Genomic DNA, 23,574 nt, shown 5'->3' with positions numbered 1-23,574 from the left:
TGGCAGCCCCTGAAATACTGGGAGGCTGCTATGATGTCTCCCCTGGTCCTTCTTTTCATTAAACTAGACATACTCAGTTCCTGCAAACATTCTTCATGTGTTTTAGCCTCCAGTCCCCTAATCATCTTTGTCGCTCTTCTCTGCACTCTTTATCCAGCAGGACTGTCAAACTCCCAGCTCATCGGATGGATGTGTCACGTGCCCGTCACGCCAACGCCCGGTCAAATGAAGTGGGAAAAAGACATAGAAACATAGAAGTCTACGGCAGAAAAAGACCTCATGGTCCATGTAGTCTGCCCTTATACTATGTAAAACAGTGATAATGCTGAGTCAGAGTGACTGGGCTGCAACCTGGTTGGGCCAGAGCATTATAAGAAGGAAAGCACCTTTGCAGTGGGTGTGGTTTTGTTGGGTTCGTTGGATAGCTGGTTGATGGCTTAGTTTGTGGTCTAATTGAAGGACTAAGATTGAGCTGTTCACTGGTGGTAAGATAGTTAAACCAGTTAGTATAATAGCTACTTAAGTAAGGTTTGTTATACCTTGGTACATATGTACGTAGTTAAAATGAAGTATATTTTGTAAATAGAAGAAGGAAGAAAGTATTTTTCTGAATACACTGAAGAGTAAAATTTTACTTAAACCTGTTCCTGCTGAACTGTCTTCATTATTTTTCTATGTTGGATCCTGGCTGGGCATTCTGGCATCTATCCACTTCCCAACCACTTGCTTTCAAACATAAATTTTCCGGACAATTTAAATACTACAATACTCTTTTTAAAAAAAATAATAATCAGAGCAGTGTTTCTATGATTTGTAAGATTTTATTTGCCATGTGGTTTGTACATAATCCTGCCAGCGGTCAACTAGATTCCATCACGGTGAGGACTATGTCCTCAAGGGCTAGCACAGAACCATAAATTCTCAGTGAGATTTGGACACTCAACTCACACGTATTTTTTTTAAGTCTCTGGGAAAATGGAACTCAAACAATACCACCAGTCAGCGACAGAGGTATTCCTGATGCACAGAACCTTCTAAAAGTTTATGCTTCAAATGTAGAGAGAAAACTGGTGACAATTTCCTTCAACTTAGCTTCTGTTTGCTCAGAGATCTTCCCTTCAGTCCTGTCAAAGGAAAAGAAGAAATAAATTTTGGCTCTCATCAAAACCATCTGCAATAGAGGCCTTCTTCAGCCCCTTTCCCCTCCCACAACATTCTACAACGCTAAAGTCTTACAACTGTCAAAAATGGTAAATAATTGACTGGTGTACCAGGAAGCAAACTTTTTTTTTAGTTTTCACTCCTTTGTTAACCTCTTAAGGATCCATGTTGTCCTTACCTGATTGTGGCGAGCAGGGGCTGGTGGCTGCTTATAACATGAGCAAGGAAAGCCTGTTCAAACTTGGTGATTTTGCTAGGTTCCAACTTGTCCAGATAGCCTCTCACCCCAGCATAGATAACAGCAACTTGTTCCTCAATGGCCATGGGAACTAAGAGAAAAAATATCAAAGTCTATAGCAGCTCACTTGACATAAAGCCACATCTTTAAATGTAACTGGACGTAAAAGGTGATACAGTGCTCCCTTGATTTTCGCGGGTTCGAACTTTGCGCAAAGTCTATACCACAGTTTTTCAAAAATATTAATTAAAAAATACTTCGCGGTTTCCCCCCCTATACCACGGTTTTCCCCGCCCGATGACGTCATATGCCATCGTCAAACTTTCGTCCGCCTTTAATAAATATTTTTTAAAATAAACTTTAATAAATAAACATGGTGAGTAATAATGTAAATGGTTGCTAAGGGAATGGGAAACTGTAATTTAAGGGTTTAAACTGTTAAGGGAAGGCTTGTGATACTGTTCATAGCCAAAAATAGTGTATTTACTTCTGCATCTCTACTTCACGGAAATTCGACTTTCACGGGCGGTGTCGGGACACATCCCCCGCGAAAGTTGAGGGAACACTGTACATTATAAGGCACAAATAACCAGGAATATTTGTTGAGTTTAAAGCAGAGTTTATTGCTACCTATACCCAAGAATCTTATCAACTACCATGTTTCCCTTAAAATAAGACCCTCTCTAATAGATTTTTGCCACCAAAGAGGCACCAGGTCTTATTTTCGGAGAGGGAGATGTCATCCTTTGACTCAGTTCACTTGTGTGCGTTGTCCCTGGCTTTGTTTTCGCTGCCAGATGCCTTCAGGAACTTCTTCGGCCGGCAAGGCTTTCCTGAAAGCCTCTGCAACTAATAACAGAGCTCTGGATCGATCCAGAGCATTGCTAATTGGCTACAGAAGTGTTCAGGAAAGCCAACTGCAGCAGAGGAAATAGGCCGAGGTGTGTGAGACCTGGCTGCAACTATCCAAAAGTAAGTAGAAGGGCAGCTCCATCCCCTCCCCATCCGCATCCTAGCTTAATTTTTACCTCTGCACACTGAAATCCTAATTAGGGCTTATTTTGGGGGCAGCCACATGTAGAGTACATTGCAATAGTCAAGGCGGGAAGTGATTAAGGCATGAGAGACTGTGAGTAGGAATTGTTGGTCCTGGAAAGGGTGTAATTGGTGCACAACCTGCAGTTGCGCAAAGGCCCTCCTGGCCACAACTGCCACCAGCTCTTTGAGTAAGAGTTGTGAGTCCAGGGTATGTTTGAGATAGTGCGACTCCACCCAGACCAAAGGTGGCAGTTCTCCCTAAGCCAACAAACCCCAAGCCCAGAGCCACTCAGTCTTGCAAGTGTTTAGTTTCAACCTGTTGCTCCCCATCCAGCCCCCTAACAGCCTCCAGGCACTACGAGAAAGAAAACATGGCACAAACCCACAAGGCAAAAATCATAATTATTTGGAGTCAAACAACACAGTAAGCCGAACATAGAGAATTGCACAGAAAGGATAAGGATTGCGTATAGGTTGCCTTTGACTTACATGCATAACTGGAGCCCAAAATTGCCATTAACAAGTGAAACAGTTAAATGACATTTGCTCCATTTTAGGGCCTCTTTCCTTAGTTGCTAGCAATCACAGCAGCTGTTAACTTAATGACACAGATGTTAAATAAATCTCGTTTCACATGTCCCTGGGACATTGCAACTGTCATAAATACATGCCAGTTGCCGAGACACCAAATTTTGGTCACGTGACCATGGGGAAATGCCGCAACAGTTATAAGTACGAAAACGACCACATAACTGTTTCTTTCAATGCCGGTCTAACTTTGAATAGTCAATAAGCAAATGATTGTTGAGGGCTACCTGTAATCAGTGAAATGTCCTGGAAATTATTCGGACACTTTCTGTTCTTAAGGATTAAAAAAAAAAGATGGCTAGAATTATGAACACAGGTACCAAAGGGCCCTTACCATATTGTCCTTGTTTAAGCAGCTCAGTCAAACGGACCCCACGATTGAGCAGCTGCTGAGTGGCAGCATCCAGATCAGATCCAAACTGGGCAAAAGCAGCAACTTCACGGTACTGGGCTAACTCGAGCTTCATGGTTCCGGCCACCTACAGAATGGGACAATGCATTTAGAGAGTTTCAGACAGAACTTGGCACGCGCGGTCAGTTTTTAATAGCTGCAACCATTTCTGAATTGCTAGCTGATTTAAGCGCCCATTGAGCCTTTCCTAACTTAAAAGACTGTCCCTCTTGTTTTGCAACAATTACACAATTGCACGAATCCCAGCAACCAGTTAGGTCCCAGAGTGGGTCTTCTCCGGGTCCCGTCAACCAAACAATGTTGCTTGGCGGGACCCAGAGAAAGAGCCTTCTCTGTGGCGGCCCCGGCCCTCTGGAACCAACTCCCCCCAGAGATTAGAATTGCCCCCACCCTTCTTGCCTTTCAAAGGCTGCTTAAAACCCACCTCTGCTGCCAGGCATGGGGGAACTGAGATGCACTTCCCCCTAGGCCTTTACAATTTTATGCATGGTATGTCTGTACGTATGATTGGTTTTTATACAATGCGTTTTTAACTGTTTTTAGTATTGGATTTTGTTATATACTGTTTTATTGCTGTTGTTAGCCGCCCCGAGTTTGCGGAGAGGGGCGGCATACAAATCCAATAAATAAATAAATAAATAAATAAATAAATAAATAAATAAATAAATAAATAAATACACAAACATTCAGCATGTCACATCTCCTTCTGGCTCAAAGTATTTTTCTGATCTGCCTAGAAGAGTCCATTTATACTTTTATGAAAGCAGCTGCTGCAATAAGGGTCATTGCTTGAAGTTTGTTAGAATGTGGGTCGTTCTCTTCCTTTTGCTTAACTTCCATTACTGAGGAAACTTAAAAGGTAAAGGTTCCCCTCACACATGTGTGCTAGTAATTCCCAACTCTATGTATGGGGCAGTGCTCATCTCCGTTTCTAAGCCGAAGAGCCAGCTGCTGTCCAAAGACGTCTCTGTGGTCATTTAAACACCGAAGGCGCACGGAACGCTGTTACCTTACCACTAAGGGTGGTTCCTATTTTTCTACTTGCATTTTTTACATACTTTTGAACTGCTAGGTTGGCAGAAGCTGGGATAAGTAATGGAAGCTCACTCTATTACACGCCACTAGGGATTCAAACCGCCAAACTGATGACCTTCTGATAGACAAGCTCAGAGTCTTAGCCACTGAGCCACCGTTTCTCTACTGAGGGACATTTATTGAAGTAAAAGGCTGTCCTAAAATCATCATCATTCCTTTCACCCATTTCCTCCCATGTTGACTGTATGACTGTAACTTGTTGCTTATATCCTAAGATTTTTATTAATATTGCTTCTTCATAGCTTATTTGACCCCTATGACAATCATTAAGTGTTGTACCACGATTCTTGACAAATGTATATTTTATTTTATGTACGCTGAGAGCATATGCACCAAGACAAATTCCTTGTGTGTCCAATCACACTTGGCCAATAAAAATTCTATTCTATTCTATGCTTGGCAGCACAATTTTTATACTGCTCCAGTCATAAGGCTGGGAAACCTGTTTGGAATGTATGCGTTAGGGCAGTGATGGCAAACCTAAGCACGGGTGTCATAGGTGGAATGCGGAGCCATATCTGCTGGCATGCGAGCCATTGACATAGCTCGGCTCCAATGTGCGTATGTGTGCCGGCCAGCTGAATTTTGGCTCACAGAGGTTCTGGAAGGGCGTTTTTAGCTTCCAGAGAGCCTCCGGTGGGATGGGGGAGGGTGTTTTTACCCTCCCCCGTTTCCAGGGAAGCCTTTGGATCTCGGGGAGGGCGAAACACGAGCCTACTGGGCCCACCAGAAGTTGGGAAACAGGCTATTTCCAGCTTCCAGAGAGCCTCCAGGGGGTGGAGGAAGCTGTTTTCGCCCTTCCCAGGCATTGAAATATGGGTATGGGCACTCACACATGCACGATAGCACATGCCCACGATCTTTTGGCACCCAAGGAAAAAAAGGTTTGCCATCACAACAAACACATTAAGTGGCTGATGACAGTTTTTCACAATACGTTTTGTACATACCTGCTTCATGGCTCTCGTCTGGGCAGCAGAACCGACACGAGACACAGACAGACCCACGTTAATGGCTGGACGGATACCTTTGTAAAACAATTCTGTTTCCAGGAAGATCTGCCAGGAAAGAGGTTTATTTACTTAGTTCCCACCTTTATGATTTTTATACACAACTGAAGGTGACAAACAAATCTAATACTCGTTCTTCCTGTTTCCCCCAGAACAACCGGCTGAGGCAGGTTGGGCTGAGAAGTGACTGGCCCAAAGTCACCCAATCAGCTGTCACAACCAAGCTGGGACTAGAAGTCACCATCTCCTGGGGATTGGCCCAAAATTACCCAGCTGGCTTTCATGCCTGAGGTGGGACTAAAATCCACACTTTCCCATTTGCACCAATCATAAGCAAACTGCCCAATTTATTTATCAAGTGTTAGCTTGAGATGCAAGTATACAAACTGAACAATCATTTTGGTTACCAACCATTGAGTTTGCTTTATGGCTGTCAGTAAAATTGAGTCAATCTTAAGAGTGATCCACTGAACATCAAAACTCACAACTGTAATGGGCAGGTTCCTTTATGGTCCTTAAGTTGAGAACTTTCTATGTACAAGACTATATGCTGATAAGATGGAAGAAGGTCAGCTGGAGGCGCTAACAATCTTCCCAGCTCTGACTGGCTTGCTGGCTTTTCCACTGCTATTTTGTATGAAAAAGTTTTAAAAGTATGTTTTTCATACTTTTGACCATTGCAACATCATAGGGACATGATCCTGATTCCCTTTGGTGACCTTCTGACAAACGAAGTCAATGGGGAAGCTGGCTTCACTTAACCCCTTACTAACTTAATATCTGCAGTGATTCACTTAGCAATTGTGGCGAGAAGGGTTGTAAAATGGGGCAAAACTCCATAGCTTTCTTGCTTAGCAACAGAAATTTTGGGCTCAATGGTGATCATAAGCTGTACAAACTGTATGTAGCTATATTTTCTTTAAAAAAAAAATGGCTTTCATTTCTTTGAATTACTATTCCTTACTCCCTTACCGTTGGCTTTGCATAACATTGTCTACTCCTGTGATGGTGAACCTGTGGCACGTGGAGTCATGTCGGCTGGCACGCATAGTGTCACCCGTTCCTCTTCTGGGATTCTGGCATGCATGTGCCTACAACTATCAGCTGTTTTTTGCACATGCGACAGTGCCAGAAACCGGACAAGCTGGTCTTCCGGTTTCCATTGCACCCATGCTCACCGACAAGTTGATTGTCGTATGCACATCAGTAATTGGAACACAAGCTGGCTGGTGCACATGTGTGCACCGGAAACCGGAAGTACATTTCCTGGCATACGCATGTCCATTTAGCAGCTTCTCCCCCGGGCAAGTCCCCAATGAGAACTTGCACACTTGTCATCACTGGTTTACTCCAAAAGAGAACACAGGATGTCCAGGTGGAAAGCATTTTGAAATTCCCTGGTATTTCCCTGACATTTCCCTGTAACTTGCGAACTAGTTACGGTGCGGCCGTAAATGACGTCATTACCAAACGGCTAAGCCGTGGAGAAATATCAGTACCCGAGGAAGCAAGTTGTTGCCAGTTATGCTCATTTTTGCTTGACTCTGCCAGGCAGCGCAATCCAGTTTTTTTAAAACATGATTTTTCCCTGCCTTTTAAACATTTTAATAGTTTGGTTTCCCCCCCGATTTATTCTGTTTTTCCCCAATTTCCCTGATAATCCCGATATTTCGTAAACCTCCGATTTCCCTGATAATTCCCTGATTTTCCTGCTTTCCAGGTTTGCTGAACACCCTGGAACACCACTGGGCCCAATTGCTCTTCTTGGGATGCTAATGTTCCCCTTGGGATCCTACCTGCCCATCGGTGATGGAGATCACGTTCGTTGGAATGTAGGCTGACACATCACCAGCTTGAGTCTCAATGACTGGGAGAGCAGTCAGGGACCCCCCTCCAAATGAATCGTTCATTTTGGCTGCTCTTTCCAGAAGACGAGAGTGAAGGTAGAACACATCACCCGGGTAGGCCTCACGGCCAGGGGGACGCCGCAGCAAGAGGGACATCTGGCGGTAGGCCACGGCCTGTGGATCAAGAGGGCACAGGTGCTGGGTCTGTCTCAAGAGAGATCTGCCCCCCCCCAACCACTAAATTTGACAGGCCAGCCTGGGGTTCAAACCTGTTTAGATAAGTCGTCATAGATAATCAAGGCGTGTTTGCCGTTGTCTCTGAAGTATTCGCCCATGGAGCAGCCGGAATAAGGAGCCAAGTACTGGAGAGGGGCGGCATCGGAGGCTGTGGCAGAAACCACGATAGTGTACTTCATGGCATCTGAAACAGAGAGATGAACAAGGTTAATGAAGAGGGAAGCAGCTTAGCCAGGAGAGAAATGGCTACATTTCTCTCCCTCCGCCCATCAAGTGTTCTGTACTGCACATTTTATTTATTCGTGTATTCATGTATTCATGTATTCATTCGACTTCTATGCCGCCCAATCCCGAAGGACTCAGGGCGGCTTACAAAATAATAATACAAAATACAAAAGATACAAAGCTATAGGAGAAGTTCAATTCAATTCAATTTATTAGATTTGTATGCTGCCCCTCTCCGAAGACTCGGGGCGGCTCACAACAGTAATAAAAACAGTATAAACAATGGAACAAATCTAAGTTGAATATAATATCTAAAACTAACCCCATGATAAAACCTATTTATTATTTAAAAAGTCATAATCACATGCATACACACCATTCATACAGTTTGGCCATGAACAATGTACAATTCATGGCCCCCAGGCCTGCCGGCAGAGCCAGGTCTTTGTGTCCTTACGGAAGGCCAGTAGGGTGGGAGCAGTAGATTCCATAGAGCCAAGGCAGCCAGAGGCCCTCCCCCGTGGTCCTGCCAACCTGCATTGTTTAATTTACGGGACCTGGAGGAGGCCAACTATGTGTATTCTTATTGGTCTCTGGAAGTTGTGTGGCAAGATGAGGTCCTGTAGATAGTCTGGTCCTGAGCCATATAGGGCTTTATAGGTACAGTGGTACCTCGAGATAAGAGTTTAATTCGTTCCGGACCTGGGCTCTTAAGTCGAGCAGCTCTTATCTCGAACGACTTTTCCCCATAGGAATTAATGTAAATAATTTTAATTGGTTCCAGCCCTCAAAAAACTCACAAAGTTAGTCTAAATTATGCAGAAAGACATGTTTTTAATGAAGAAATGTACATGTATATATAAATGAATAATGAAGTTTCTTTCACTTAACTTGTAAACTTTCTTAAATTTTTAAATTTACATATGTTCAACTTCTCTGCCACCCAATCCTGTAGGACAGAGGTCCCCAACCCTTTTTGCACCAGGGACCGGCTTTAAGCGATCAAGAGAGGAATGGGTGAATGAATGGACGGAGGGTGGGAAGGAAGGAAAGAGGGAAGGGACAGGAACAGAGGAAGGAAGCAAGGAAACTTATGAAAGGGGAGAGTAAGAGAGGAATGAGTGAAGGGAGGGAGGGAGGGAAGAAGGTGGGAAGGAGAAAGAAAAGAAGAAATAGAGGAAGGGAAGGTAAAAGAGAGAAAGAAAAAGAGCAAGAAAGAAAGAAAGAAAGAAAGAAAGAAAGAAAGAGGGAAGGGACAGGAACAGAGGCAGGAAGCAAGGAAACTTATGAAAGGGGAGAGTAAGAGAGGAATGAGTGAAGGGAGGGAGGGAGGGAAGAAGGTGGGAAGGAGAAAGAAAAGAAGAAATAGAGGAAGGGAAGGTAAAAGAGAGAAAGAAAAAGAAAGAAAGAAAGGGGGAAGGACAGGAACAGAGGAAGGAAGCAAGGAAACGTATGAAAGGGGAGAGTAAGAGAGGAATGAGTGAAGGGAGGGAGGGAGGGTAGAAGGTGGGAAGGAGAAAGAAAAGAAGAAATAGAGGAAGGGAAGGTAAAAGAGAGAAAGAAAAAGAGCAAGAAAGAAAGAAAGAAAGAAAGAAAGAAAGGCAACTTCAAAGAAAGGCTCACTGAGCATCTCTCACACTCTCTCTCTTTCTATCCCTCTCTTTCTCTCTCTCCCCCCTCTCTCTTTCTCTCCCCCTCCTGGACTCCCGGATTGCTCGCGTGTGACAGCGAACATGCTTTGGGGGTTTAGCTGGGGAGGAGAAGTAGCACCTTCCAAACCCCCAAAGCATGTTCGCTGCCACACGATTTAGCCAGGAAAGGAGCGAAGGAACGTGGAGGATTGGGGAGCGGAAGTTCGCCTTTGGCTTTTGGCTTCAGGAGTCAGCGGCGGGGCTGTTTTAAAAGACTGCAGCCGTCCTGGGGGCTTGCCACACCCACGAAACCGCTGCTTATGCCGGGCGGCTCGTCTGGAACGCCAGCAATGCCGCCCGGCCGATTGCTGAGCGGGGGCGGGAGGAGGCAGCGCCGCACCGGACCCTTCAGGCCGCTCCACCCGGGTCGAGCCCCATCCCGGGCGGAGCGGCCTGAGGGGTCCGGGGGGGTGCTGCCTCCTCCCGTGCCCCGCCCCCGCTCGGCAATCGGCCCGGTGGCATTGCTGGCGTTCCAGGCGAGCCGCCCGGCATAAACAGCGGTTTCGTGCCTCGGGCCGGGCAGACAAGAGGTCTGGCGCTCCCACGGGGAAGGGAAAAGGAGGCGGCTTAAGCCCTTCCCTGTGCTTTGGAAGCCGCCGAACGCCGTCAGAGGGGCGCGTCAGCGGCGGGAGCCGGACCCGGCCGCCGCCCCCCCCTAGCAGAAGCCAAGCCCCCCCCAGCCGAGCCTGGTGGCAAGCTCGCCCCCAACCCCCGAGATCGAGCGCACGAAGAGGCATCTCTCGCCTTCTGCCGCTGGCCGCCCGCTCTCTTTCACCCAGCGCTGCTTTGGAAGGCGCGACGGGAAGGAAAGCGGCACGGCGGGCGGCCAGCGGCAGAAGGCGAGAGGTGCCTCTTCGATGTGCGCGGACCCCCCCACCCCCAGCAGAAGCCAAGGACCCCCAGAGTGGGGCAGCAGGGGAGGCGACCGCCTCTCAACTCATCAACTGCCGGGATACGAGCCGAGAAGGTTTACTTTCCTTCCCTTCCGGAGTGAGCCACTCGAACAAAGCGTCACGCCCCCGACGCTTTTGGCGGCAAAAGAGCCCAGCGTCGCTTCGGAAGCCGCCGAAAGCGTCAGATGGGGCGTGACGCTTTATTCGGCTCTGCATCAGCTCGGGAAGGAAGCAAAGCAAGCCAGCCCGGCTCTTCTCGGCTCGTATCCCGGATTTGAGGTCGGGAGTCGAGCAAAAATTTCTCTCCTCTCCCAGCTCGTATCTCGAGTAGCTCGTAAGTAGAGCTGCTCGTATGTCGAGGTTCCACTGTACTAACCAATACCTTGAATTGTGCCGGGAGACTAGTAGGAAGCTAGTGCAGAGCACAGGTGTTATATGGGTATACCGAGGCATACCCATGACAAGCGCAAAGTTTTGGGTGAATTTATTTATTTATTTATTTATTAGATTTGTATGCCGCCCCTTTCCGTAGACTCGGGGCGGCTCACAACACAATAAAAACAGTTTATAACAAATCTAATAATTTACAATTTAAAATATTAAAAAAAACCATTATTAAACAGACATACATACAAACATACCATACATAAATTGTATAGGCCCGGGGGAGATATCTCAGTTCCCCCATGCCTGACGACAAAGGTGGGTTTTAAGAAGTTTGCGAAAGGCGAGGAGGGTAGGGGCAGTTCTAATCTCTGGGGGGGAGCTGGTTCCAGAGAGTCGGGGCCGCCACAGAGTAGGCTCTTCCTCTGGGGCCCGCCAACCGACATTGTTTAGTTGACGGGACCCGGAGAAGGCCCACTCTGTGGGACCTAATCGGTCGCTGGGATTCGTGCGACAGAAGGCGGTCTCGGAGGTATTCTGGAATGAAATGCCCGTACCTGCATCCGTAAGCCTTTTCACCAGCTGAGCAACGGTCGATCTCTTCTGACCAATGGCAACATAGATACAGTACAGTTTCTTCTTCTCATCCGTTCCATCATTAAATCTTTTCTGGTTAATTATGGTGTCGATAGCAATTGAAGTTTTGCTGCAGATTGAATGCATTAACAGTCAACATCTTATTGCCCAAAATTAATTCAGAGGTCCACAAATTCACAAAGGTGAATAATCCCAAAGAAGTTTTCCTACTGCTAATTTTACATTATGCTCCATGGAGGTTTTTGGAATCAAATGCCCTCAAGGTGTATCCCCAGGGAAAGACGATTCCATGGGAACCAGGATCCCTTGGGTCAAAGAGAGGATCTCCCTTACTTCTCACCCAGTCTGCCTGTCTCCAATGATCAACTCCCGCTGCCCACGGCCAATGGGTACCAGGCTGTCCACTGCCTTGATCCCGGTTTGCATGGGCTCACGGACGGAGATCCTGGGGATGATTCCAGGAGCCTTCAAGCCAACCCTCCTGCGGGTTTTGGAAGTGATGGGACCCTGTAAAGCAAGGCAACGGAATCATGCTGTCGCATCAACTCTTCGCCAAGAGCCCCACACGTAAGAGCGGTCTCCTTTCCACACCTACCTTCCCATCGATGGGATTCCCCAGAGCATCGACCACACGACCCAGCAGCTCCTCTCCAACAGGCACGTCCACAATGGCCCCAGTTCTCTTCACAATGTCTCCTTCCTTAATCAATCTGTCATTACCGAAGACTACGACACCTACATTGTCAGGCTCTAAGTTCAGAGACATACCCTAAGAAAAGAGAAAACCCATATGAGAGACATCCAAAAGGACATTCCTGACAAGCATAATTCATACAAGTTATTACATAATAGCCACTCCTCGACTTATGACCATAATCAAGCCCCCAAGTTTGGGTGCAAGTCATGAAAGTTATAAAGTAGGTCACCATGTGACTGTGTCCAATTTTATGACTTTTTTGTGGCAGTTGTTAAGCAAACCATTGTTCACTTCAGGGAGCTTCACCCTCCCCACACTGAAAGCAAAGGTATTTGTACTAAACACCATCGTAAGTTGAAATCATGTAACTGCGGGACATTGAAAATGGCCATAATGGACACCTATGTGTGCTACAACTTCAAATCCAGGTCGCTAGATTCTTTTTCAGGGTCTGTTCTAACTTGTAAGGGCCATTAAGTATTGATAAAGGAGAATATTTGTAGCTCAAATGGATCCTGGAGGTTCTGAGCTTGATTGTTTTCTTGTAAGTGTTTCATTACTCAATAAGAATATTTCATTCATTCAGATCTAGGATGTGTTATTTGAGTGTTTCCTTTATTTTTTTGAGCAATATTTTAATGGTTAACAATCAGTTATAACACAAAAAGCCACATTCAGAGGCTAAAGAGGCAGAGCACTTGATTGACGTGTTGCTTTATAATGATAACAACATCAGAGTTGGAAGGGACCTTGGAAGTCTTCTAGTCCAACCCCCCTGCTTAGGCAGGAAACCCTACAACACTTCAGACAAATGGTCATCCGACACCTTCTTTAAAACTTCCAGTGTTGGAGCATTCACAACTTTGGAAGGCAAGTTGTTCCACTAATTAATATCAGGAAATTTCTCCTTAGTTTTAAGTTGCTTCTCTACTTGTTTAGTTTCCACCCATTGCTTCTTGTTCTACCCTCAGGTGCTTTGGAGAATAGGTTGACTCCCTGTTCTTTGTGGCAACCCGAGATACTGGAACACTGCTATCATGTCTCTCCTAGTTCTTATTTTCATTAGACATACCCAGTTCCTTCAACTGTTCTTCATATGTTTTAGCCTCCAGTCCCCTAATCATCTTTGTTGCTCTTCTCTGCACTCTTTCTAGAGTCTCAACAACCTTTATTACATCATGGCAAACAAAACTGAATGTAGCATTCCAAGTGTGGCTTTAAATGGCATTTTCATCACTCATATCCTACAATATCCTTTCACACAGTAATATAATGGGCAGAGAAAAACCAAATCATGACAATTAAGTTTTATTATGCAAACATGGATATGAAGACTGACCTTCAACCCTGATGAGAATTCCACCATTTCTTCTGCTTGAACATTTTTCAAGCCATACACACGGGCGATGCCGTCACCGATGGAAAGCACACGTCCAGTTTCCTGGAGCTCAGCAGATGTGTCGGCCCCCAGAATACGTTCCTCAAGAATGGAAGATACTTCAGCAGTGCCTGGAAGAATACAGACCAATATTAAGGCAGTCTTTTTAAATAGCCCTGGTTTAAATCTCACATTTTGTCAGTCAAGCAATAGGCAGTTCCATCCAACAAACAAAATCAAAGATACAAGCTGGAAAAGTTTCAATTGCAGGCAAATTTGGAGGTTTCAGTGTGTGCCGTGTTTCCTTTCAGCAATTGTTCTAAAAAAAACCCTGACAACTGGAGATTTTATGGCTCTCAGTCCATGACATCAAATTATATAGCTTCAATACAGGTGCGGATTATGAAGCTACATACATCTACTAAAATGGATATGCTAATTGAGATCAAATAAAGGACAACTGCTTAAATTCCAGCAAACTATGGGATGGTAAACAATTAGGTAGGAAACACAGTATGGCAAATTCTGCTTTGCTTTGGTCATTTAAAAAACAGTTTCACTTCGCTGTTGCTGGGACATGAATCCACGTAGCACCCATAGTCTGCAACATGCCAGGGAAAGATACTATAGAAAATGAATGAACGAATGGCAAAATGTCAAAGAAAACTTGTACGAGAAACACATTTAATTTTGAGATAAAGCCAAGAGGATTTTATTATTAGAAGTAAGATTGCACACTGTTTACCAGTTTTCTGTAGAGTTGTTTTGGAGCCATGGATGTTCCTTGTTGCTACAAATGATGCGCCAAAAGCATTCCGTGACACCTGAGACAAAGAAAAACCACAGGGTCTCTTATCTGAAACTTAGACCTTATTTTTCTTGAAAATTTTTGAGTTAAAAGTTATCATTTATGACTGTAACACTTATTTATATTACTGCAATATATTATTTACATGCAAAATTATATAGTAAGCACTGAACACAGAAGTTGTTTATTTAGGTATCAGTAATAAGCAATACAGAAAATGAACCAGAATACTATTTCAAAAATAATTGGAAAATGGAGCTCTGTATGATACAAATATCACTCCCCAGTTCTTTAAAGCAGCTGTGTGTCTTGTGAGGCTCATCTGTCTGCCCTCTGCCATGGATACCAGGGAAAACATGAGGTGATTTTAAAGAGTGGCTTAGGGTTAGTTTCTTTCAAAAGCCCTTTTCAGGAACCAGAAGAGATGAAAGTTATATGATTTACTTTTAAAAAGCACTTAAGAGTGATCTCTTGTTTCTGCAGGCTTGGGATCAAAGCTTTAAGGTAAATTATTTCAAAATGCTGCTCACTCACAATCGTTATCCAGCAGAAGCTTATTCATAGCCCACATTATCTGCAGTAACCTTCAGGAAAAATCTTAGTTATGTCCAAACAGGAATCTTAAGGGTACCTTGTGTCTAAAATCTAAATGCCACCTGTGCAGTTTTTGAAACGTTAGCCCACAGGAGCTTTCATTTAAAGTGCATTCAAAACCTCTGCTGCCACTTTAACAATTTCATAAATAGTGTCTTTTTAGAGATGAAACATCAATTCAATATAGTTTGTATTGGACTAGATCAGTGGTTGGTGAATCCCTGAGAGGCCACAATACCATCACATAAAGGTATCCGCAAAGGCTCGATACAGTCCAGTGCAAATCTTGAATTAAATCTTGGTGATCCATGGCCACAAAAGGTGTTTAAAGAGGATCTGTGGTGAAGAAATGGTTGAGTACCATTGGACTAGACAATAGTGCAATAACTGGTAAATATAAGGAGAGACTCACAGATTTTAAGCCTGAAAGGATGTCATTAATACAGGCAGTCCTCAACTTACAACAATTTATTTGGAGAACGTTCAAAGTTTAAACAGCACTGAAAGGTGACATATGACCATTTGTCAAATTTGTATGATCCCTATGATCATGTGATCAAAATTCAGATCCTTGGCAACTGGTCCATACTTAGGACTGTCACTGCGTCCCAAGCCCTTTTGCAACCTTTTGACAAGCAAAATCAACAGGGAAGCCAGATTCACTTAACAACCATGGTACTAACTTTGCAAGGCAATTGCAAGGATGCACTTAACTCCTGCAAGATCAGTCATAAAATGATGTAAATCTCAATTAAGAAGAGAAATTTTGGGGCTCAATTGTGGTCATAAGTTGAGGACTACTGTAAAACCCTGCAAGAACTGACTCAATTGCAGCAGCAAAGTCATCCTTGCAAATACTGCATTAGTCAAACCTGCACCAGATTTTTTTAAGGCTAATAATAATATTATTAATTAATTATTATTAATTATATTTGTATGCCGCCCCTCTCCATAGACTCGTGCTGCTCACAACAAAATAATAACAGTGTAACAAATCTAATATTAAAAACATCTAAAACCCAACATTAAAACCATGCAACACAATCATTTATTTATTTATTATTTAGATTTGTATGCCAACACAATCATGCCATGCGTAAACTATATAATTTTATTCAATAAAGATTTTTGAAACAAAAGGAGAAAATGCTAAGCAAGGGCTGCAAACTGGCTTTTCAAGGAAGACAGCAAGAGAAGAAGCCTGCAGGGCAGACATGTGCAAGCAAAATTAAAATTCTTTATTTCATTAGAAAACATGGGTTATAGATGATCCACAGATCATCTGTGGATCATCGACTTATAACAGTTTATTTATTAACTGACCATTCAAGGGCATTGGGGGAAAAAGGGGTGGATGACTTTTGCAGCAACCCCATGGTCACATGATCCAAATTTAGCCTGTTGACACCTGTTTCCTATTTATGAGGGACACTGTGGGTGGGGGGGAAGTGATCTCCTTTTGACCAGCCAAGTTCAATGGGGGAACTAGACCCACTGTTAGTAACTTTCACAAATTAAACGATTCCCTTAACAACCATGGCCAAGGAAAGTCGTAAAACGGGAGTGGGCAACGCTCACTTATAACAAACGTTTCGACTCAGCAATGTAAATCTTGGACTCCGTCGTGGTCGTAATTCGAGGACTATCTGTCATGAATGGCGGTGGCCGCAGCAGTTTCTCTTTCGAGAAAACCTCCAAGGTCATAAAACGCATCAGGTGGGGCTGAGGCAGGAATAACATCCTTCCCCAACTTAAATCGAAAACCTCCTCCATCCAAGACAGCCGGGAACACAACGCCCATCAGCCACAACCAGAGATCCGAAACGTGGGCAGTCTCCCATTGAGGGTGACCTTCCTGCTCTGACAAGCCGCGTCCGCAACGCCGCAGTCCGCCCGAACCCACCCCGGAAAAAGCACCGGGATCTGACCAGAGTTTAAACTGGCCTCCGGGGTCGCTTCTGGGTCCCCTCGAGCGGCCTGAGCCCTTCCCTGTACCGGGGTGCCCGGCTGCAAGAGGACCCTGGAAGAGGGATGACCTTGCCGGTCGTCACCGCCAGGCCGACATAAAGGCCCCGGGCGTGCCAGCGAGGTCGAGAAGCGGCGAGCCCCGCTAGGAAGGGCCGGAGGGGAAGGCCCCAAGTCGCCCCTGAGACCAACGGAGGGCACCGCCGCCGTGTCAATGTCACCGCCAGGCCGGGAGCCCAAGATGGCGGCGTCCGTTGCAATAAAACCGGCCCTTCCCTGTCCTGTCGCTCACCAAGCCGGCTTGGCGGGGCAGGGCCCGGGCGAGCGCAGCGACTACGCGCACGGACAGCATGGTCGAGGCGAGCCGGGTGGAGGAAAAGACGACGCGGGTTTCTGGCTTCTCGCTTTGCACCGGTGGCTTGCCTCAGGCTCGCGCTGAGGGAGAGAGCAAAATGGCCGTCGTCCCTCCCCTTCCGGTGGGAGGAGCTGGGTGGAGGGAGTGGAAACACAGGCCACACCCGCTCGCCACTTGGAACGTTGCCACGGTGACGACCCGGAAGCGCTTGTTTCATTCACCCGCCTCACAGTTCTTCGGCTTCAGGTTTCGAGTGCTGGTGTCTTCCCGTAAGAATTTTACTTTCCCGCCTTTTTGTTAGTGTTGTTTCCAGGAGAGGAAAGGATGGATTTTTAAAATAATAATAATAATAATAATAATAATAATAATAATAATAATAATAATAATAATAATAATAATAATAATAATAATAAGTTAGGATCTCGCTTTGGATCCATGGTCCCTAAACTTGGCAATCTTTTAAGCCGTAGCTGGCTGGAGAATTCTGGGAGTTTGAAGTCCACAAGTAAGTTGCCAAGTTTGAAGACTGCTGCTAAAAAGGATGGAAGAAACTGTCCATCAGGGTTCAGTTCTAAGCGGGGAGAAAGACATGGGAAGCATGGAAGCTGATTGGAAATATGGTTTGATTGGGAAGCAGAAGCACCAGTGGTGAAATCCAATTATTTTTACTACGGGTTCGGTGGGTGTGGCAGGGGCGTGGCAGGCATAGCAGGGGAAGGACACTGCAGAATCCCCCTTCCCTCCCCATTCCAGGAGAAGGATACTGCAAAATCTCCATCCCCTCCACACTCCAGGGGAAGGGTACTGCAAAATGTCGATTTCTTTATTTGTTTATTTGATTGATTGATTTTTTTTTAATGCTGCCCTTCTCCTTAGACTCAGGGCGTCTTATAACATGTTAGCAATAGCACTTTTTAACAGAGCCAGCCTATTGCCTCCACAATCCAGGTCCTGATTTTACCCACCTCGGAAGGATGAGTCAACCTTGAGCCGGTGATGAGATTTGTACTGCTGACCTGCAGATCTACAGTCACCTTTAGTGGCCTGCAGTACTGCACTTTACCTTGTGTAAACACTTTCCCACTCCACTCTGGGGTCAGTCAGAGGTGCTATTCAAAACTATTCAAAATTTCCACTACCTGTTGTTGTTATTGTTGTTGTTGTTATTGTTATTATTATTATTATTATTTATTAGATTTGTATGCCGCCCCTCTCCGCAGACTCGGGGCGGCTCACAGCAGTGATAAAACAGTATACAATGACAAATCTAATATTAAGTCTAAAATAACAATTTTACATTAAAAACCTAAAAAACCCTTATATAAAAACATACACACAAACATTCCATACATAAAACTGCTTAGGCAAGGGGAGATGTCTCAGTTCCCCCATGCCTGACGGCAGAGGTGGGTTTTAAGAAGTTTATGAAAGGCAAGGAGGGAGGGGGCAGTCCTGATCTCTGGGGGGAACTGGTTCCAGAGGGTCGGGGCCACCACAGAGAAGGCTCTTCCCCTGGGTCCCGCCAGACGACATTGTTTAGTCGATGGGACCCGGAAAAGGCCTACTCTCTGGGACCGAACCGGCTGCTGGGATTCGTGCGGCAGAATATTCTCCATAACCTGCTGAATTTCACCCCTGCATGCCTCCTGTGTATGGTATGTGTGTGCTAGACCAGGGGAAGACAAAGTTGGATCATTTATGACATGTGGACTTCAATTCCCAGAATTCCTGAGTTGAGGAACTGTGGGAGTTGAAGTCCACAAGTCATAGTAGAGCCAACTTTGCCTACCCCTGTAGACCATTTAATCTCATTTATGCAAATTCCCCAAGACGTAGGTCCAACAGATGTACAGTGGAGGTGAATCAAAAGTGATTCACTCACATGCCCTTTTCAGAGTAGGCTAAAAGCTGGTGGTCAGCAAATTGAAAAGGAACCACCCCCCAGCTGAGAATCACTGCTGTAGATTTTTGATTCAGGGAAGATCCATTCCTTTCGTTTTAATTAATAGTGTTAGCTATTTTTGGTATAGGGATAGATTTGTATACTGAGAGCATGTCTGCTTTAATAACGGTTTTTTAAAATGTTTTTAAATTATTAGATTTACCTTGAATTGTTTTATTATTGTTGTGAGCCGCCCCGAGTCTACGGAGAGGGGCGGCATACAAATCTAATAAATAGATAGATAGATAGATAGATAGATAGATAGATAGATAGATAGATAGATAGATAAAAAATATGCACCAAAGACAAATTCCTTTTGTATCCAATTCTATTCTGTGCTTCATTATTTTTTAATGTTTTTTTTAAATAGATTCCCAAGTCTTGAACAGCCAAAAATGAGTGTGGCAAAAACAGATAGTGGAAGATTATTCCAAGAGGCCTGGACAGAATCATTTGGAGTGATTAAACACAATGGGAAAGCGTTATGTATTCTGTGTAATGAAACTTTAATGTGCCATACATTGATTATCAAAAGGCACTTTGACACCAACCACAAAAGTGCTGCCAAACTTGATGAAACTGAAATAATAAATTATCCGATAGTTGCCAGTTTTCAAATTTCGCTGTGCATAGCAAAACATGGTAAGACCCTTTCTTATGGGGATATTATCAAAACGACCGTATTGTCTGGGAGTAATTCCCTTTTTCATGATTTCCCAAACAAGAATAAAATCATTAAACGCATCTTTGAGATGCCACTTAGCAGAAATACTATTAAAGATCGACTCCAGCGCATGGCAAGTGATGTTAGTCAGCAGCTGACCGCCGACTTACAAAAGGCAACCTGTTACTCGATGTGCTTGGATGAAAGAAGAGATATAAATAATCATGCAAGGCTAGCAGTAATTTTGCGTTATGCTGTTGGTGACACTATGAGAGAAGAGCTGGTGAAACTAGTTTCTTTGCCTGAAAAAACACAAGGGATAGATATCTACAATGCGGTAATGGAGGCTTTTTTGTCACAAGATATAAGACCAGAAAAAGTGGTTTCAATTACTAGTGATGGGGCACCTTCCATGGTGGAGGCAACATCTGGTTTCATACAGTTGTTTGCTAAAGAAACAAAACATCAAGTCATTCAGTTCCATTGTATTATACACCAAGAAGCTTTTTTTACCAAGGAAAGCAGAAATTTTTTTGAAGATGTCCTCAAAGATGTCACAAAGATGGTGAATTGCATCATGACACGTGCTCCGAATTTTCGACAGTTTCAGGCACTTCTTGAGGAGGTTCAGGTACAGTATAATGGTTTACTAATGTACAATAACATCTGGTGGCTGAGCAGAGGACAAGTCCTGGAGAGATTTGTAGCCTGCTTGGATGAAATTAGGCTGTTTATGAATGAAAAAGGGCAAGAATATCCACAGCTCATTGATACCGCCTGGCTTACAAACCTCATGTTTTTTACAGACTTGACAATACACTTCAATGTACTGAACAAAAAACTACAAGGTGTAGGGAAAACAGCAGAAAGGATGTTTTGTGATATCAAAGTATTTGAGAAAAAACTGCAAATTTTTGAAGACAACCTTGAAAGTGGACAGCTAAAATATTTTCCAAATCTAAAAACGCATTTAAAAAATTTGACAACATTTGCAGACAATCCTACAAGCCATCAGGAAATCTACAAGGAATTTTCTAGCATTGTAGCAGCTGTAAAGGCGAATTTTAGTAACAGGTTTTTACAGTTCCGTAAGATGGAGACAGCCCTGTGTTTTCTTACTTATCCAGATAAAGCCGAATACGACGAACTTGATCTTTTCTGCTTACACTGGTTAGATTTAGGAAATCTGGAAGTGGAGCTAGCGGAATTTCAAGAATGCTCTATGTGGAAAAATAAATTCTGCGACCTGCGTAAAACACTAGAGGAGATAGAATGGGTGACAAAGGACAGCACAATTCATTCCGAAAATGAAATCCTTAAAGTGTGGAACTCTCTGCCAGTTAGTTTTAAGTCAATGAAAGCACTTGGGATTGCTTTGCTTACTTTGTTTGGGTCATCTTACGTTGGTGAGCAGCTGTTTTCAGCTTTGAATTTTATCGAATCTGACGCAGGAAACAGACTACCAGATGACGTGGCTGCTGCATGTGTTGCTCTCAAACTTACAAAGTATCAGCCAAGGTTAGACAAATTAGCAGCATTCATACAACAGCAAAAATCTCATTAGTTACTCAAAAGCATACCAAATGGAAACATTTACCTTTCAATAAAAAATTGTATCATTGAAAGTTCTGTTACAGTGTTTTTCTTTTAAGGCAAAAGATTTATTTATTATATTTATTTATTTATTTATTGTTCATTAAGTGGGGCGGCTTACAACATAAAAAACAATAAATTACAATAACATTAATCCAATTAAATTAAAATTACATAGCTATCTAAACCCCCTATATATTAAAATCAATCACACCCATTCGTGCAATGATCATACTTTGTTGGGCAAGGGCTAAGGTCTAATCGGGCCAAGCCTGATGATATAAATGAGTCTTAAGACTCTTACGAAAGTCAAGGAGGGTGGAGGCAGTACGAATCTCTGGGGAAGCTGATTCCAGGGGCTGGGACCCTCACAGAGAAGGTGCCTGGAGGCTGTTGGGGCCTGGATGGGTGTCAACAAACTCAAACTCAACCCAGACAAGACGGAGTGGCTGTGGGTTTTGCCTCCCAAGGACAATTCTATCTGTCCGTCCATTACCCTGGGGGGGGAATTATTGACCCCCTCAGAGAGGGTCCGCAACTTGGGCGTCCTCCTCGATCCACAGCTCACATTAGAAAAACACCTTTCAGCTGTGGCGAGGGGGGCATTTGCCCAGGTTCGCCTGGTGCGCCAGTTGCGGCCCTATTTGGACCGGGAGTCATTGCTCACAGTCACTCATGCCCTCATCACCTCGAGGCTCGACTACTGTAACGCTCTGTACATGGGGCTACCTTTGAAAAGTGTTCGGAAACTTCAGATCGTGCAGAATGCAGCTGCGAGAGCAATTATGGGCTTCTCCAAGTATGCCCATATTACTCCAACACTCCGCAGTCTGCATTGGCTGCCAATCAGTTTCCGGTCACAATTCAAAGTGTTGGTTATGACCTATAAAGCCCTTCATGGCACCGGACCAGAATATCTTCGGGACCGCCTCCTGCCGCACGAATCCCAGCGACCGGTTAGGTCCCACAGAGTTGGCCTTCTCCGGGTCCCGTCGACTAAACAATGTCGTCTGGCGGGACCCAGGGGAAGAGCCTTCTCTGTGGGGGGGCCGACCCTCTGGAACCAGCTCCCCCCTGAGATTAGGATTGCCCCCACCTTCCCTGCCTTTCGTAAACTCCTTAAGACCCACCTTTGCCATCAGGCATGGGGGAACTAAAACACCTCCCCCTTGCCCATGTTGTTTTGTTGATTGATTGACTGTGTGCCTGTTTTTTATATATACTGTTTTTTATGAGATTATTAATTTGGAACTGGATGGGTGGGCATTGGATTTGGTATTGTGTACTGTACTGTTTTTTATTATTGTTGTGAGCCGCCCCGAGTTTGCGGAGAGGGGCGGCATATAAATCCAATAAACCTAACCTAACCTAACCTCTTCTAAGTCCCACCAAATGACATTGTCTAGTTGATGGGACCTGTGGAAAGCCAACTCTGTGGGACCTAACCAGTCACTGGAATTCATGTGGCAGTAGGTGGTCCCACAATCTGGTCCAATGCCATGTAGGGCTTTATAGGTCATAACCAACACTTTGAATTGAGTCCGGATACCAATTGCCAACCAGTGCAGGCCGCAGAGTGTTGGAGAGATATGTGTATGCCTGGGCAGGCCCATGTCTGCTCGCACGGCTGCGTTCTGCACATTTTGCAGTTTCTGAACACTTCAAAGGTAACCCCATGGAGAGAGCATTGCAGTGATAACATCAAAGTGATAAGGGCATGAGTGATTGAGTAAAGACTCATATAGGGCCGTAACTGATGGACCAGGCGAACCTGGGCAAACACCCCCTCGCCACAACTGATAGATGATGTTAACAAGATGTTAATGTATGAGTTATTTTTTCTAAGCTAAAACCTCAGCAATCATGTTAAATTGCCGTGTTGTCACTTTGCGATAAATAAGTGGGTTTTGGGTTTCAGTTTGGGCACTCACTGCCCTAGAAATGTCACTACAGAACACTGCACACAAAGACAACTAGACACAAGAATAGTTTTCCCCCGAATGCTATCACTCTACTAAACAAATATTTCCTCAACACTGTCAGACGTATTACTAAATCTGCACTTCTATTAGTTTTTCTCATCATTCCTATCATCCTTTTCCTCCCACTTAGGACTCTATGACTAACTTGTTGCTTGTATCCTAAGATTTTTATTAATATTG

The 23,574-nt window shown here is 44.4% G+C and overlaps 2 protein-coding genes across 2 annotated transcripts; one reads left to right on the top strand and one right to left on the bottom strand.

The window, feature by feature from the left end:
• Window positions 1–801: 801 nt before the first annotated feature.
• ATP5F1A (ATP synthase F1 subunit alpha) lies at window positions 802–17,405 on the bottom strand. The gene is made up of 12 exons (XM_070743594.1): window positions 17,151–17,405; window positions 14,237–14,315; window positions 13,453–13,622; window positions 12,012–12,185; window positions 11,757–11,923; window positions 11,377–11,525; window positions 7,659–7,810; window positions 7,339–7,563; window positions 5,483–5,590; window positions 3,360–3,504; window positions 1,340–1,490; window positions 802–1,124 (listed from the first exon to the last, which is right to left on the bottom strand). Exons 1-12 carry the CDS (start codon window positions 17,208–17,210, stop codon window positions 1,043–1,045), a joined length of 1,662 nt encoding a protein of 553 aa, XP_070599695.1. The 5' UTR covers window positions 17,211–17,405; the 3' UTR covers window positions 802–1,042.
• On the top strand, window positions 17,387–21,444 carry LOC139162798 (general transcription factor II-I repeat domain-containing protein 2A-like). The gene is made up of 2 exons (XM_070743595.1): window positions 17,387–17,482; window positions 19,526–21,444. Exon 2 carries the CDS (start codon window positions 19,551–19,553, stop codon window positions 21,381–21,383), a length of 1,833 nt encoding a protein of 610 aa, XP_070599696.1. The 5' UTR covers window positions 17,387–17,482; window positions 19,526–19,550; the 3' UTR covers window positions 21,384–21,444.
• Window positions 21,445–23,574: the final 2,130 nt, after the last annotated feature.

The sequence above is a fragment of the Erythrolamprus reginae genome, chromosome 2 (genome assembly GCF_031021105.1).
Source record: "Erythrolamprus reginae isolate rEryReg1 chromosome 2, rEryReg1.hap1, whole genome shotgun sequence".
Classification (NCBI taxonomy): domain Eukaryota; kingdom Metazoa; phylum Chordata; class Lepidosauria; order Squamata; family Dipsadidae; genus Erythrolamprus; species Erythrolamprus reginae.
This window is presented reverse-complemented; position numbering and strand designations above follow the sequence as displayed.